The sequence below is a fragment of the Phyllostomus hastatus genome, unplaced genomic scaffold, assembly GCF_019186645.2.
Source record: "Phyllostomus hastatus isolate PE091 unplaced genomic scaffold, TTU_PhHast_1.1 phas_scaffold_93, whole genome shotgun sequence".
NCBI classification, from domain to species: Eukaryota; Metazoa; Chordata; class Mammalia; order Chiroptera; family Phyllostomidae; genus Phyllostomus; species Phyllostomus hastatus.
In genome coordinates, this window is record NW_025334042.1 from 20,825,103 (window position 1) to 20,843,270 (window position 18,168).

Below are 18,168 nucleotides of genomic sequence, written 5' to 3' on the forward strand. Positions count from 1 at the left end.
TGAAAGAGCTTAGGAAAAGGGAAATATCTTGGGTGGAATTAAGAATGATCCAATCTTAGCCTTGTCCCCCTGCATTTATTTCAAAGGCTTCGTTGTTTGTTTTTTTTTAAATGGCAGCACCACCAATCTGAATTCTTGGTGAGATATAAAAGATATAAACAGAATAAATCTAAAAACAAGCTGAATAAAGAATCCTTGAAGTGAGGTGTAATGCAACTTCATCACTTTATTCAAATCTTCAAAATAGTCTTTATTCTACATTTTTAGTATAAAAAAATCCACAAGTTAAGTGCACCACAGTGTAGAGAGAGACATACAACGCTGAACTTCCATAACAGTCAATGGTACAGTCAAACATCACATGTACGGAACACAATTTAGATGAACTGAAATTATAAAATAAAATAAACTCCAATTGCTGAAAAATTAAAATATTAAGGATCCCTGAAATAGTCTTAACCCTAATGAGATTTCACTGGACTTGAGTCATTTTGCAGTGAGGCGTTCACAACAGGACCCCATTAACCCAGCTGAGGAATTCCTGGGAGCCGTGAGTGGCTGCATCGGACACTCGAACAATAAATGGTGACCAATTTTTGATCTGAAAACTCCCCTTAATTTCGGCTCTAAAGTCATCAGGCTTGTGAAATGCATCCTCCTCATTGCCCCCTGCCCAGGCACACATTGTAAACAAACTGTTGTTAACAGTACAGTTTGTGTTACTATGTGTTCAAACAAGCTGTTTTTCTGGCACCAAAGCAAATTTGGATTTGGTTCATGTATGAAGAGACAACCTAGGAAGAGGGTCCAAAGGTACCCTCGTCTCTTGCCTGAGGAGATGCATAAGCAGAAGTAATGGGGTCTGTGCTTGGGCACGGGGGGGTTTCAGAGGATCCCTGTGAAAGACTAGTTAAAAGATGACAAGTGGGGAGAAGTGCAAGGAGAGAAGGAAATTAGTCTGACTGGCTTTCTGTCCTGCACCATTGATTCAATGGAGATGGCGGGAGGGAATGGAAGACGGGCTGAGGGTGAGATGTGGGACAAAGGATGGAAAAGAAAAGGCAGACAACTAATGCATTTATAACAAGTCATATAAATCAAAGACTTAAAGGAGATTAAAGACCAATCAGAATAATTTGGCAACTTTAATTCTTAGGAAGATCAAAGTTCCCTCCAAACCTAATTTGATGTTTTATTACTAAAAGCAAAGACCAGTATGGTACAGTATTACTCCAGAGGAATTAAAGGAAGATCCTTAGGGCTGCTTCACCCACATTCATTTTATGAATGGATACCTCCCCTACCTCAAAATGCTTTAGGGAGGTACTGCTACCATTACATGGTTCCTTATTAAGTTTGAAAAGTGCCTGAAAGTTTGGGCACCAGAAAGACACCCCAACAACATGTGTCTTAAACTGCAACTTCAGGTTAATATGACTAAAGCAGTTACATTGTGAGAAGTGCTGAAGGTATGTGATGTCTTTCCCGGCACAGAGGTGGCCTTGGTTCTTCACCAGATGGTATAGCCACCATCTGTGCCACCCATGAAGAAGTTCCCCTTCCGCTGAGTTATGAGGACATTGGCTCCCTGCATGACTGCCAGCTGAGCAGCATTCGGAGGACATCCTGGGGGTGGAGGCTGAAAGGAAAAGACAAGATTGACTGGGCACAAAGCAGCTGATGTGAGGGAAGCAGGTACAGGTGAAACAGAGGACCCTGTATGGAAGATGGCAATGTGCTGACCAATAGCATCTTTAGGAGACAGTCTGCCAGCAATCTGGGTTCTAAAGCAGATCTATGAACCCAGAGATACAAAGAGAAAAGGGGACACCACTTATTCAAAGGGTTCCAGTTCCAAGATAAAGCCTCTGGATACCTTCTGAATATGGGTAGTCTAGACCCATTGGCATCTTCAGTGATTTCCTACCCACATTCCAAAAATGGATCGACTGCCAGGTCCACAGCCCTATACCACAAGGTCCCTCAATAGCTTTCAGAAGACTATGGGATAACCAAAGGGCTCTACCTAGCCACAGTGTTCCCACCTCTTCTCTGACAGATGGTAAACAGACAGGCCTTAAAGCCCAGCAAGGACCATTTGGGCTCTAAACCCCATGCACAGGGAAACTAAGCAGGAGACACAAAATTCCTAGTATCTTCCTAAATGCCACTTATGCATTTTACTTTTTAATCATCACAGCTCCTAATACAATGCCATGCTTATGGCAAATATGAAGTCAATGCTATGGAATGAGTAAATGTTACCAGACCAGTTCACTGTACCAAAGAGAACTGAAAAAGCAGCAGGCAAGATTCCGAGGGCAGGAAAACAAAGGAATCTGGTTAACTCAGACCCCAGTGAAGGTTCCAGACACTACTGTCCTGCCACAGTTCACAGGCCTTCTCAGCTGCTTTCTGCCTGACTAGTGGATGTCACTGGTTGCACTAAAATCAGCAACTATTATCCAAGGATGGCGAAAGGATGAATATATAGTCATTTCAGAAAGTTTAAATGCACAAGGGCTGAGTTTTTTCTGACAAAGTCATACTCACAGGAATGTTGCCAGCAGTAGCCCCAGCTCCAAACCTGGCACCTGGATCATACCCTCCTTCCACCAGCACTGTTGAACCAGGTGGATAAATGGGGCCAACTGGATAATAAGCCATAGGGATTGTGGAACCTAAAGGTCCAACAGCCACAGACTGGGCCATGGGGAGATACAGTGAGGCGCCAGGAAACGCAGCTGACATGGTGGGGACGGTGGCAGCCCCTGGGTGCACAAAGCTCGGACGATAGAGCTAGAAAAGGCAGGAGAAGGCAAAATGTTACTTGATGACACTTCTACTTTAGACTTCATTCCTGTTTCCTCTTTAATGAGTCATTCTTAAATCTCTCTGTGCAGATTACAATCTATGAATTATATAAGTTGCCTTTCCCCTACTGCTCAATATTCTCCTAAATCCCTTCCTGCTACAGCGTACATCAGACTCAAGGAACACAAATTCATCTTAACCTCAGCCTGTGCCAAATAATGTAAAAATCATCAGACAGTGCATTCTGAACCCAACAGAAATTGAGGAATGATATACTGTTTTAGATTATTCATGTGAGTACTCTCCTGTTCATGAATCTATGGAGTCAGACTTAGCTAAGAACTGAAAATACAATCCAACTTATTCTCAACAAGTTCAAGTCTAGTAAACTGAAAGCACCTCTGAGTAGGCAGGTGGAGCATCGGTATAGGGTGGAGCCTGAGGAAGATGCAAGGTCTGAGGGTACACTGGATTCCCAGGAGGCTGCACAGGGTAGGTTGGCTGTGTTGGATATTGACCTGGAAGACAAGAATAAATGCATGCTGCCTACCATACAGAGCCACCAAAATGGAGGAGAGCATATTGGATAGTTAACTTAGAGGGAGTAAGCAGTAGGGGATTTGCAAAAACAGACTGCCCCAGAGGAGCCAAGAAAATAAGCATTCTCCCTGCACCCTTATTGCTGAAAATGCTAGATTCCAACTGGACAGCAAAGTCGCTCTTCCCACTAGTACATTGGTGGAAGTGAAAAGTCTTGCTGGGCCCAAGTTCCTTCCAGAATGCACAAGTTCGAGCCCATGTTTCATGGGTGCCCCTGCTCTGGATAGTTTCCACAGGCCTGGTTGTAACCAGCAATACCTCGTGAGTAACGGTGGCTGTCTCAAAGATGTCCACCCAAGGTCGACTTCAAATTAAAAGAATGAGTGAATGGTGAAAGTGAATTCTGCAACCGGACAGAGGGTGAAGGGTCAAGTCTTGACTGTAAAAGGAAGAACGTGTTCTGCCTCCAGCGAAGGAAGGGGAACCTGACCCCTCAGGCCCTGGCCCGCCCACCAACACCGCACCTTACTAGTTAAGCCCCGGGCTTGCCTAGCGTTTCGGAGCGCGGAGCCCCGCCTCTGCCGGCTCTCCATTGGCCTACCCAAATCCCTGCTCTAGCTCCCTATTTGCTTCTGCAGATGCCCATCATGACAAACCTCCCCCCCCGCAACACCCCCGCCCGAGCCCGCACCGCCAAACTGCGCCACAGAGTTGAAGGGGGAAAGGGCCGGGAGGGAGCGAGCAGCCGTAATTCGGGGATGACGAGGGCGTCCGGCGCAGCCCCTAGGGCTGTAGCCGGCCGAGGAGGACGGCGAAGCTTGCCCCAAGCTTGGCGTTAGGGGTCCCTGGGCTCCAGGCCCGCTCGCTCCGGTCAGCACTACTTCCCCCCCGTCGGCCTCAGCCCATCCCTGTCCTTGCCTTTGCTGTTCATGGTGGCTGCGGGTCCGGTTCGGCTCGGCGTCGCGGACGGTTATTTTTTTCGTCCTCTTCCTGTTCGTAGTCACTTCCGTGTCACGTGCCGACTTGTCCTCTAGCGTCACCCCACGCCCAAATGCCGCTGCCGCCGGAAACCCCGCCCCTTTGCCAGGCCTCCTGTAGCTAAAGGGAGGGCCCGCGTGGTTCCGCCCACTGGCGTTGGCCCCACCCGCTCGGTGTTGCCCTGTAACCCCCACCCTTGTCCTTCGACTAGCGGAAAAGCAAATAAGTACGCGTACAGGTATTGTCTCAAAACTGGTCCTTTTCTCTGGGACGCTCTGAGGCAGAACCATTAAACTATTCCCCGGAATCTTTTCCACCTACACGCATCAGCTCAAGGTCACCTTACCTTGACAACCTTTCCACGAGGGGCAGAGATTTCAATGATTTATCTACCTGGAATGTGCTCCTTAAACCTTGATCTATCACGCGTTCCTACCAAGCCCAGCTTAAGCCTCAGTTCCGTAAATATTTGCCAGTTCAGATCACAGCTGTCCTTTTCTGAATTAGACCGTCACTCAAATAAATCTTCACTGTCTTGTCCGTTCCACAGGCAGGCTGTCAGTATGTATTTGTGTTGCTCGTCTTCCTCACCAAAACCAAGGGCGCACTGTGCTGCGTCCTCCACAATAGCTGGCCCTAGAAGTGGCATACTCGTGGTACCCAAGGAGTGCCGTGGCCCTGCCCTTCTTTTGGCGCTCCTTACAGGTGACCCTTACAGTGCCTTGTGTGTATTTTCTCTTTGTATCACTTTGCCTCTAACTTAATTGCCCTTTAGGGCAAAGATGCTGTCCTTCAGGGCAGCAAATAAGTTTTTTCCTTCCATCCTTCATTTTAAAATAGCTGCTGAGAGCTTGCTATGTGCAAGTACAGAGAGGAAGCAGAACAAGACAGCTCAACACTGTTTTCTGATGGAGTTTACCGTCTATATTGTATGTGATAAGAATGGTGTTAGAAAAGGATCAGAAAAGGGAAAGCTTTGGAAAGAAAAGCCCTCCGTAAACTTTAGAAACCTGATAAATATTTGTTGATTAAGTAAGTAATTAAACCACTAAAAAGACCCCTACTGACTTCAACTCTCACTTTTGTCTCCAGTATTGTATGAGCGCCCTTAAAATGCATGACTTCAAGGGGTCTTCACAACAGCCTTCAGGCAAGTCTTGTCTGAGCAGTCCTGTTTTTCAAATGGGAGGAGTAAGTAAAGAGATCCTCCGAAGTCACACAGTGAAGTGGTTACAGAAACAGGTCTTGTGTGCTGGTGCCCAAGCTCCCAAGTTGGTGTTTTTGTTTTTCTTACACACCATACTGCCTATCATGACTAAAATATTCTAAAAATCCAATTTCTAAGAGTTTTTGTTTTTGAATGTCTTTTAGGTATTTTTTTCTCTTTTTAGTATATTTACATTATTAATTTGGTTCAGGCTGATACTTGTTTTATACAGCCTCTGATATCTACCTTTTTCCTGTATTTAAGACTCTGTTCTTCTTTTTTATCTATTTTTTATTTTTAAATGTATTTTTAAAAAGACTTTATGTATTTATTTTTAGAGAGAGGGGAAGGGAAGGAGAAAGAGAGGGAGGGAAATATCAGTGTGTGGTTGCCTCTTGCCCGCCCCACACTAAGGACCTGGCCCACAACCCAAGCATGTGCCCTGACTGGGAATCAAACCAGTGACCCTTTGGTTGCCAGGCCCATGATCAATACACTGAGCTACACCAGCCAGAGCTTCTTCTTTTTTAATATATTTTATTGATTATGCTATTACAGTCATCCCAATTTGTCCCCCTTTGCCCTCCTCTGCCTGATAACCCCATTCCTTCCAGCAATCCTCCCCTCGCCTTAGTTCATGTCCATGGGTCATACAAATAAGTTCTTTGGCTTCTCCATTTCCTGTACTGTTCTTAACCTCCCACTATTTTGTACCTGCCAATTGTGCTTCTTAATCCCTGCACCTTTTCTTGCATTTTTCCCCTTCCCCTCCCAGCTGATAACCCTCCATGTGTTATGTTTCTGTGATTCTGTTCCTGTTTAATTGTTTGCTTAGTTTTTTGTTTTGTTTTGGGGTGGTTGGTTTTTTTTTTTTAGATTCAGTTGTTGATTGTTGTGAATTTGTTGCCATTTTAATGTTCATAGTTGATCTTTTTCTTTTTCTTAGATAAATCCTTTCAACATTTCAGGTAATAATGGCTTGCTGGTGATGATTACCTTGTCTGGGAAGTACTTTATCTGCCTTTCATTTCTAAATGATAGCTTTGCTGGATAGAGTAATCTTGGTTGTATGTACCTGCTTTTCATCACTTTGAATACTTCTTGCCAGCGCTTTCTTGTCTGCAAACTTACTTTTGAGAAATCAGCTGACAGTCTTATGGGAACTCCTTTGTAGATAACTCTAATTTTCTCTTGCTGCTTTTAACATTCTTTATCTTTAACCTTTGGCATTTTAATTATGATGTGTCTTGGCATGGCTGTCTTTGGGTCCAACTTGTTTGGGACTCTCTTGGCTTCCTGAACTTTAATGTCTATGTCCTTTACCAAATTAGGGAAGTTTTCTTTCATTGTTTTTTCAAATAAATTTTTTATTTTTTTCTCTTCCTCTTCTTCTGACATCCCTATGATTCGGATGTTGGTTGGTACATTTGGAGATATCCCAGAGGTTTCTTATACTGCACTCATTTTTTTTTTTTAGTTCTTTTTTCTTATTGCTGTTGTGGTTAAAGGCTTAGTTCCTTCTCATGTTCCAAATCGTTGATTTCAATCCTGGCTTCATCTCCTCCACTCTTGGTTCCCTGTAGATTTCTTTTTATTTCACTTAATGTAACCTTCATTTCTTCCCCAGTCTTTTTTATTTTGTTGCCACATTCAGTGAGTTCTTTGAGCATCCTGATCACCAGTGTTTTGTACTCTGCCTCTGATAGGTTGGTTCTCTCTGTTTCATTCAGTTCTTTTTCTGGGGTTCTGTTCTGTTCTTTCATTTGAGCCATATTTCTATGTCTCTCAATCTGGCAGCCTCCTTGTGTTTGTTTCTGTACATTAGGTAGAGCTGCTATGACTCCCTCTCTTCTCTTATTAGTGTGGCCTATTGTGGAAAAGGCACCTGTCTAGATGAATGTGGCTTCTTTAAATCCTTGGTTGTTGGACTTCCATACAGCTCAATTTTCTGGTGGTTTTGGCTGTTATTCATCTTGAGGTCTAGTTGTGATTCTTTCTGTGGTTGCACGAGGAGGTGAAGTGTGTTTGCCTATATCTCCGTCTTGACAGGAAGTCTGATTCTGTTCTTCTTGAAGGCAGGCACAGTGTTAGACATTCATTCATTCAACATTTATTTATAGGTTACTTACCAAGGCCAGGCACTGTCCTAAAAGAAAATAAAACCATTGCTCTCCTGAAGCTTACCTACTAGGGTAGGAGCTTGTAAAAATTTTTCAGCAGAATCCACAGTAATTCACTCTACATCATTACCCAGCACATACACATTTATAAACATATGTAACTGAAACAAACTTGTATAACCTAGTACTTATCCTTCTATATACAATGAATGTACTGTGGTATTTTCTGTTCTCTTTCTTTCTTTCTTTCTTTTTAAATTCTGGTTGTGATGTCACATCCCACTAACAAGTCAGGACCCATAGTTTGGAAAAGTTCTGTTTTGGGGTTTTGTTTTGTGTTAGTTTGTTTGTTTGGACCATTATCCCTAGGGCCTTTGCAATCAGCAATCAGTGAATAAATGAGTGAATAAATCTTTGGAAATCAGATTAGGAAAATCTTTTTCCCTGTATCCTAACTTTTCTAAATCAGATCTTAAGCTAATTTCAGCCTAAAGCCGGAAACTGGAGAGTGAGGTCACTAATCTGTCCCCACCCTTACCCTATGCTTAGGGCCTCAGAATGTAAAGGAGTGAAACTGTGAAAGGAATCTCCCTTACTTGTCCTTCTGATCCCTCATGTAGGGACCCTGGAACTGGATCGATCTCTCGCTGCCCATGTCAATGAGACAATGGGACATGGATCTAATTCTGCTCCCACTCTGCCACCAACTAACTAGACTTTGGTTCTAATTGATTCAGCTCCCCCATATTCCTTTCTGTGTATGAATCTGATACTGTGCCAGTGACCTTACAGATATTTTTATTTAATGTCCATAGCAGACTCTGAGGAAAGGTGCAGGTAAGGGAACTGTGTTTCAGAGAGGTTAAGGAGCTGAACTAAATTACACAGCTGCAGAGCCAGTCAGTATTCAAACTTAGATTTGCTTGACTGTACAAACATTTTAAAAAAAAATCTGTTTACATTATTTAATCTCTTTATGGTGTTTTTAATCCATTTCCTCCCAAGGGTCTCCATTTCATCATCTTCCCCCAAATTACACAATCTTTGTGTCACCTTCAGCTCTAAATCTAGACTCGCTTTGAGGGGGGAAAGAGCAAAGGGAGCCTGGGAAGGCCAAGGGGAAGTGGGTAGAGCTGATAATCAAGTTGTAACTCCTACTCAGGGCCTGTCAGGTATTAAATATTCAAATACTTACACTGGATGGTAAAAAGCCATTGACGCAAAACCTCTCCCCAAGTATCTGCCCCTCTGCTCTAACCCTCTACTGGAATCCCCTACTACCTCAGGACCTCTCCACGGTTCAGTGACTAAAGGGTTAATTAACTCCTAACACCTGGGAATTCTTCAGGACCTAGCTAAGGCAAGCTGCCCTCAGATTGGTCAGTACCTCCTCTACAAGATATTAGATGTTTTGTGTATTCTCCTAGGACCTGGGATTACTAACAGAAATGGAAGGGGTTACAACTCACTGCTTTCTCTGGCAGGTAGGATTAATTAGCAACTAGCTCACCTTTTTGGATGGGAATCAGGAGCCTTTCTGTTCTCATTTTCCTGGGTCTCCCAAGGAGGTGAGATGTTCATTTAGTCATTTATCAAACATCCTTTCCTGAATTAATTTAACAACTATTTATTGAGCACCTATTATGTGCCAGGCCCTGTGACAAGCATTAGGGGAACAATAGTGGAGAAGCAAGCTTAATTTCTCCCCTCATGGAAGGTAGTCTACCCAATCAGAAAGACAGAAGCGTAAACAGATAATCATAATATAGTGTGCTTAGTGCTGATACTAGGGCAGTATGGGGTGTAATGAAAACGCCCAGTCTCCTCTACTGTGGTCAGGGAAGGCTTCCTGCTGGCAGTGATGTCTGAGATGAAATCCAAAGGGTGAGTGGGAAGGTAAGCAAGTGAAGAGGGTCCCTCAAAGAGGGAACAGCTTATGCAAAGGCCTAGAAGTGAGAGAGCTCACGAATAGGGAAGATATGAAAACAGTTCAGCCCTGGCTGGTGTAGCTCAGTAGGTTCAGCACAGGCCTACAAACCAAAAGGTCGCCAGTTCAGTTCCCAGTCAGGGCACATGCCTGGGTTGCGGGCCCTGGTTGTGAACTTGCAGCAGCAACCGGGTGATGTTCCTCTCCTTCTCGCTCCCTTCCTGTCTCTCTACAAATAAATAAATAAATAAATAAATAAAATCTTTTTTTTTTAAAGCTACACAGATACAAATTTCAGATTGGCAGAACGCCAAACATTTGCTAATTTTACTCTGTGTATGGGACTGTGGAGAAGCAAACACTAATTTATCGATTGTGAGGGTGTAAATTAGTACAACTCCTATAGGGTTACTTTGGCAATATAATCAGAATTAAAAATTACCATTCCACTTCTAGGGATGATTCCTACAGATAAATTCGCACTCATGAGAAACACTGTATATAAGTCTGTTCACTGCAGCATTGTTCATAAAAGAAAAAGATTAGAAGTAACCCATATATTCATTAATAGGGAATTGGAGGCATAAATCTTAGTACATCTGTACAATACTGTGCAGCTGTAACAAAGAATGAGAAAGCTCTCCAAAATATTTTTTTTTCTATTACTGATTCTAGAGACAGAGAAGGGGAAAGAAGAGAGGGAGAGAATCATTGATGTGAGAGAGAAACATTGATCAGTTACCTCTTGCATGCACCCCGACCTGGGACAGAACCTGCAACCCAGGCACATGCCCTGATGGGGAATCAAACCAATGACCTTTCAGTTTGTTGGCTGTCGTCCCACAATACACCAGCCAGGGCCAAAATATTTTTTAAATGAAAAATAAGAAAAGGTTCAGAACTTAGCATGGTGCCTTTTGTGTACTAGAACAGGAAAACCAAGGATATTTATTAGTATTTGATTCAAGAATCCTAGAAAAATACACAACATAGCTATAAAAGTGGTTATGGGGTGGTGTGGGGAGACAGGGATGGGAGTGAGGCTTTTCACTGTATACCTTTAATTAAAAAAAATTTTTTTGAACTATGTGGGTGCTAATCAATTCAAAAGGTTGAAACAATGTTGACACACCTATTAAAATGCCAGATATGAAAAAGACTGGCCATCTCAAGTGTTGGTGAGGATGTGGAGCTACTGAAATTCTCATACACTGCTGGTAAGAGTGAAAAAAATGGCACAACTACTTTGAAAACAGTATGGCAGGGTCTTTAAGAGTTCACTGTATACCTACTGTGTGATCCAGCCATTCCACTCTGTTAACCCAAGAGAAATGAAGGTATGTGGGCACACAAAGTCTTGTTAAATTTTTTTGGTTACAGTTTGCACTCAATACTACTGTGTACTAGTTTTGAGTGGCACACAAAGACTCACACATGGATGTTTACAGCAGCTTTGTTTGTAAGAGTCACAAACTGGAAACAAGCTGCATGTCCACCAGCAGGTCAGTGGATGAGCAAACTGTGGCGTTCCTGTGCAGCCAAAGGAATGGACTGTGGATCCACACAATGACACAAATAACCTCAACGATGGGGAGGGAGAGGCCAGATTTTATAAAGGTGCTCATGCTGCACAATTTCATTTATACACAATTTTGGAAAATACAGACTAATCTATAGTGATAAAGACCAGGTCAGTGGCTGCCTGTGTAAAGGGAGGGGAAGGGCCAGGAGGGAGAGATGGATGCTGGGAAACTCTTGGGGTGATGGATATGTTTATAATCTTGACAGTGATGGTTTCAGGTGTGTGTGCACATGTCAAAACTTACAAAATTGTACATTTTAAATGTGCAGTTTATTGTATGTCAGTTACATCTCATAGAGATGTTTAAAAATAGTGTTGGGATGAAGAAGAGGGAAAAGCCAACGATGATGGCTAATGAACTCTTTTAACGTGCTTGGGCCAGACAGACACTGAAAGGGAAATTACAGCATAATGCAGTAAGTGCTGCAGAGGAGATGGGGCAGCTGCACTTGCTCCACAGGGCTCAGAGAACAACACTGCCTCTTCCTGCTCGAGGGCCCCCCCCCCCGCCCCCAGTTCATTACACTGATTGGAGCTTTTTAATGTGCCTTTATTGTACACCTACTATGTGTTGTGCTCTTCACTTATGTAACTAGAAAAAACAAAACGAACTTTTTCTACCCCAAAGAGGGAGGGTGGAGATCTGTGGGAGAATCTAGTCAGGCTCTTTGAAGCAGTCTTTTAAAGCTTTGGCTGGTTTTGTGTAACTAAGGGAACAAGGATTATAAGATATATGACTCAGAAATGGACCCTCCTTTCTTATTCCCGGCAAGCCTTTGTAGGAGAGGCACTAACACCGCCCTGAAAAATAATGTACAGGGCTCACTCTGCTGTAGCCGGGCAGCCTAGGACATCCTAGGGCAGTGTCTCTTCTTTTGAGGTTTGATTAGTTTTTCTCAATGTGAAATCCCAAACCACCTGCATCACTGCATCAGAATCATTAAATGCTTATTAAAATGCAAAGTAGTGGATTGGTACTAACACACACACACATTTGCTGGTTTGGGGGTTGTGATGTCATTTTATTCTTTGAGGTGAGTGAATGTGTGTGTGTGTGTGTGTGTGTGTGTGTGTGTGTGTGTTCCAAAGGTCACTTACTTTCCAAAGGGTACTCGGAGGAACAGAGCCTTATTTGCATCGCAGGAGCCTGGAAGGGGTCTGGACTTGGCCTGTCAGCCTGCCCCTGACGATGTCGCCGGATGGCTGTGCGCCAAAGCTCACTGGAACACGGGCAGTTGGGCGCCTTTTCTCCGTTCCTCCCCTCCACACTCCCGCCTCTTCCAGACTGAATATGTTGGATTCGGTAACATGTACTTATGAGGATAGCTGAGGAACCACAGGGAAGAAGGACCCGGGGCTTCCCAGAAAGGGGCGGGGTTTGAAGGAGTCCTTCCCAGGAGTTCCCAGGGAGGGAAGCGGACCTGAGGGCTGGGAGCCAGGTTAGTGGCTAGGGTTCATCCGTGAAAGGACCTGACCCCTTAATAAAGATTGAATTTCTTAGCTGTTTTACACTTGGATTATAGAAAAAGTTAAAAATCCAAGTTTTTTTTTTAAACCCTCACTTGAGGATATGTTTCTATTGATTTAAAATACAGAGAGAGAGACATTCATGTAAGAGAAACATGGATCAGTTGCCTACTATATATGATTGATCCCCAACCCAGGAATGTGCCTTGACTGGGGATCGAACCTGCAACCTTTTGGTGTCCAGGACGATGCTCCAACCAACTTAGCTAACTGAGTAGGGCAAAATCCAAAGTTTTCATGTTTTCCTTTATTCACTGAAATTCTTTTTAGTTTTCCCCCAACACTTCAGTCAGGTATAACCTTGTGTAGTCACACGTCAGGGAGAATTCACAGCTGTGTCCCACTGAACATACAGTTGCGTTTTATTCAGGAAACTCACACCAGGAGCTCTCAGCCATGGCCAACATCCAAGAGAGTGGCCCAGGATCAGATGACACTGACAGTCAAGCAGAGGACTTGGGTGCGGGCATGAGAGGAGCCTTGTTAACCATCCTTCTACACGGAATATACAAACTAGAGAGAGGTGAGGAAAATGCTGACGCTTGGGTTTCATATATTGTATCTCGTTTAACACAAAACACCCGAGGCATGTTGTCCCCATTTTATAAATGTGCTTTGAAGAGGCTAAGTTGCTCACGGTCACACAGCTAGTACGTGACCACGATCAGATCTGAACCCAGATCTCTGGATCTGACTGGTTACGATGTCTCCTACTGCTTCCTGTGGCGATGGAGGCTGGCAGACGTGGCACTTAACATCCTGTCCGTGCACCAGGGACACTTGTTATTCTCTATCCTATAGAATTTTGTATTATTTGATGCTATCCAGCCTATACTGTAGCTCATGGAAACAATAAAGGCATTAAAAAGGGAAAACAATAAAATCAGTGGTTAATGGAAAACATTCTAAAATGCATCTACCTTGGGTATGGTGGGTTTTATTATCATCCAGAATATAAAGAACATGGAATGTGGAAGAAAATTTAGGTTCTAGTCCTGGTCTGTTTCTCATTAGCTGTTCAGCCTTAGACAAGTCAGTCAACCTCTCTGAGCCTCAGTTTTCTCATCTTGAAAATTATTCCTACCTCACAGACTTGTGAAGGTCAAATAAGGAGATAAATCCAAATACTTCTTCACCTGTAGAATGCAACTTGTATCTTTAAAAACAAAGATTTTATTTATTTGTTTTTAGAGAGAGGGAAAGGGAAGGAGAAAGAGGAAGAGAAACATCGATAGGTTGCCTCTAACACACCTCTATCCAGGGACCTGGCCAGCAACCCAGGTGTGTGCCCTGACCTAGAACCCAACCAATGACCTTTTGCTTTGCTGTATGATGGCCCAGCCCACTGAGCCACATCAGTCGGGGCTGCAACCTATATCTTAATTAATGTAAGTATTAATTCTATCATATTTGCTGAAGCTGCCCTTTGTTGCAAGCAAGGGGACCCCCTTTGGCCTCTTCCTGGCCACAATATTTGTGGAAGCAGGAGTCAATGGCCTTTAGCCAAGTTAGATGGATGGTGGTTGATTCTGCCAATTTATTTCCTACTCCAAGCTTTCCTTTCCCCTTATCAACACATCTGCACGTCAGGAATAAATTTTTTCCCTACAGTATCATTTTTTGATGGAAACTTCCAGACCAACTCAGATGGGAGAAAGGAGGGGGGAGGACAAAAGCCCACATTTCTTCAGCATTTCAATCAACAACCTCATTTTCTTCTAACAGTTGAAGTGAACCTCTTATGAATAATGGATGATAGCCTGATGAATATGCACACAGCCTATTATGCCTGTGAGGTTTGGTAAATAATTTATGAGCTGAAATGCTCCTCACCTTGTTACTGTACAAAAATTATGGGGGGGAAAACCATATTTACTCTTTGAGCTGGTAGGGTGATCTGTCAGAGTGACAACAGCCCAGAAATACATCATTGTTAAAATTAAAGTAAATACAATAAAATATTGTATGTGCATTTCAGGGTGGGAGGTCTGTAAAAAATGGGGCAGGCACAGCCACACTCATTGTCACGTCCAAGTTCTCAAAAACCCTGGCTTCTCACCTTAGAGTATCCCTGGGTTGTTAACAGCACTCAGGACCTCCCCCTTCACAGCCCATTCTCCTCACAAGGACTTCGATGCGACCAGTCAAGATGGACTACAGCTTCCTTGTTTTAAGAAAAGTGACCAACCACAACAAGCCATAACATTATAACATTTAAGTCTCCAGGGATTTTTTATTTTTATTTTTAATCCTAAATGCTTTCAGAGATAACATGCAAGTAACAAACACACAGGGGGGTTAAAAAAAAACTGGCTGGAGAAGCACTGGGAAATGAGTTGCTCTCACAGCTGAGAGGTTCTTTTCTTGCTGACCAACCTGACTCCCTCCTGAATCACCCTTCAGCTCACTCGCAGCTGCCCAAGCCTCAGTCCCTTAGCAACAGCGGTGGTGCCTTTAGTCTGGCCACCGAGAGGGGGAGGGGCAAGATGGACTATGGAGGTAAGGAAGGTGTTTGGGAAAATATGCACGAACCTGGGGAAATTTGGTTGCTCCACAACTTTTGAAGCCTTGGAACAGAATCAGTTCACCGGCCAAGGAAGTAAGGACCCCACGGATTATCTGCTTACATTACTAGAGTTTTCTAGGAATAAAGTATGTGCCAAGGGAGACTCTTATTATGAATAGAGCATCCCTGATAAGCTGGGCGCTTGGAGAGCAAGCAAAAGAGGAAGCAGGAGGCTCTGTCCCACATCTGTGGGGTAAAACAAAGTATTCTCAGGAAACAGAATCAACAGCCTATGAATGACAAATTACACAATGAAGTTATTGGAACAATGATGTAATTAAAATAATAATATTAATTAGAATAACCCATTATTCAAGAAGGCTTCGTGGAGGAGATAGATCTTGATAGACTTTGTAAAGAAAGAAGGGACCCAATTAAATAAAAAGATTAGGGGATATATCTAGCCAGGCCTTCTGGATCTGGCGCTGCCTATCTTTCCAGCTTCATTCTGTGCTGTCACTTGCTGTGTTCCAGCCCTTTGTGCCAGCCTTTGGTTCTTGAACACCAAGTTCTTTCCTGCCTCATCGCCTCTTCTGCTGTTCCTTCTGCTTCCTGCTTATTCTGTCTTCCAAACTTTGCCCTGTTCACCGTATGTATGACTTCTTTAGAGGTGTCATCCCTGCCCCTGGGTGTTAAATTACCTTCTTATGTTTTTAATTATCACGTATAATGATATATTTATGTGTTTATTTTTTGTTTAATGTCTGTTTTCCCAGTAAACTATAAATTCCACTGGACACTTAGCAACCAGCCCAGGTGTCTGGCCCATGGTGGGTAAAAAATAATAAGCATTTTTAAAATAAATGTAGGATTAGAAGGTGTGGGACGTGGGAGTGAAGGGGAAAAAGTGCTGGGCTGAGGATTCTGCTGAGGAGTTTTATTTGGCATGAGAAGCAGAAGGAAGCCACTAGTGAGTGACATCTTCTCCCTATCCGCCCTTGAAAATATTTATATTGTTGACTTTTTTCTGATTATAAAATATACACTATTCCAAAAAGGTTATATTGCAAACTTGCACCAAGAAAAAGAGACTGTATTGGAAGTATTTGAGGATACAGAACAACTAGAACTCTCATATGTTACTAGTAAGGACATAAATTGGTTCAAACATTTTGGAAAACTATTTAGCAGTAGCTACAAAAGTTAAACACATACTCCAAATCTAGCAATTCCACTCCTCAGTGTTTACCCAGTAGAAATAAGTCCATATTCACCAAAAGACTTGTAAAGAAAGGAATGCTCACAGCAGTTTTATTAATAAAAGACAAAAACAGAAACAATCCAATGGCCAACAATAGTAGAATGAATGAACTGTAGCATAATTATGCAATGAAATATATATAACAATAACAAAGAACAATACTGCTAGACCCTACAACATGGATAAATCTGAGAAACATCTGTTGAATGACAGAAACCAGACACAAAAGAGAACATACTGTCTGACTCCATTTATATGAAGTTCAAGAACCAGCAAACCAATCAGTGGTGATCGAAATGGGAATAGTGGTCACTGGGGGTTTACCAGGTCTAAAGGGGCACAAGGGAGCTTTCCCACGTGTCAGAAATGCTTTGTATCTTATTATGGGTGGTGATTACATATGTAATGTATAGAGTCACCAAGGTATACATTAAGATTTGTGCGCTTTACTGTGTGCATGTCTGTAGGAGACTGTTCTGCATGGCGTGGGCCCAACTCCCACTCGGAGATGCACAGGACCCACGCCCACGGATAAGTTCTCCCATGGAGAATCAGGCCTGCAATGTATCTAGGCCACTTTGAGACTTGCTTTTGCTAAAACTCCCTCACCCTGAATTGACACAGCAAGTGCTTACTGTAACTTCCTAAAATCTATGCTAAAACTCCCGAGTATGGAGTATACCCAGTTCAATCACTTTTCCCTTTGCATTTGCAAATATCCTTCTTCTGTGATGTGATTAGTGGCATCATCTCCTTTGTTTTCTGTAAAAGGTAACCACCTAAAGGGAACCTGTGCATAGTAAGTGAGGACCATCATATAATGTGCAGAGAAACCCAATTAAGGCTGGTCACGGCAAGGGCCTTGGCTTTTGCTCTCCTTGAGAGAGAAGCCATGCTCGCCCTTTTCCTCCACAGGACTCCGTAGTCCGTGTGAATGTCTCATGTCTCATCCACAATGTGGCGGACCCCAGGAGCCGGGATCCGTGTCACATGTCATATCCCAACAAAAAATTTAAAAAGGAACATTCGAGCAACACAGAAATGTATACACTATAAATTAAAGGTTTCCTTTTCTAAAAGAAAACTACAATTAACATTTTGACATATGTCTACCTGAACCCCTTTGAGCATATCCATCTCTTTCGTCACACGATCCCTGATATCCACCTTATCCCCAGCACTGGGTCTGTGTATAGCACCAAACCAAGCCACATAGCCTAAGGGTTTCTCTCTTCATGGTGACAGCACTACACGGCGTCACATAAAGAGTGGTAGGAAACACATGACTTACAAAACCAAGTCACAACCTGTGCTGTAAAGGAATTTACAGTGTGAGGGGAAGGACCACAAGGACCACAAACCAAACAAAACTCCCAAGAGCTATACTACTATGACGTATTAGTTTCACAGGGCCATTAAAGTGATTCCAGTTATTGTACAAGTAATGAAACTGTTGTATAGAGCTGACATACAGACTCATGATTAAACTAAGGAGCTTCAACCCCACCCTGACTGGCGTGGACTGGTATGGCTCAGTTGGTTGAGAGTTGTACTGTAAAGCAAAGGGTCAGCGGTTTGATGCCAGTTCTGTGCCAGCTCTATCCAGGACCAGGGCACATGCCTGGGTGGGGTGCTGGGTAGGGTCCCATATTGGGGCACATGGAAGAGGCAACCCATCAACGTTTTCTCTCATACATGGATGTTTC

The 18,168-nt window shown here is 43.2% G+C and overlaps 1 protein-coding gene across 1 annotated transcript; it reads right to left on the bottom strand.

Annotated features, from left to right (window-relative positions):
* Positions 1–201: 201 nt before the first annotated feature.
* Positions 202–4,423, bottom strand: DAZAP2 (DAZ associated protein 2). The gene is made up of 4 exons (XM_045829445.1): positions 4,273–4,423; positions 3,214–3,332; positions 2,554–2,799; positions 202–1,639 (listed from the first exon to the last, which is right to left on the bottom strand). Exons 1-4 carry the CDS (start codon positions 4,283–4,285, stop codon positions 1,511–1,513), a joined length of 507 nt encoding a protein of 168 aa, XP_045685401.1. The 5' UTR covers positions 4,286–4,423; the 3' UTR covers positions 202–1,510.
* Between the last annotated feature and the right edge of the window lie 13,745 nt (positions 4,424–18,168).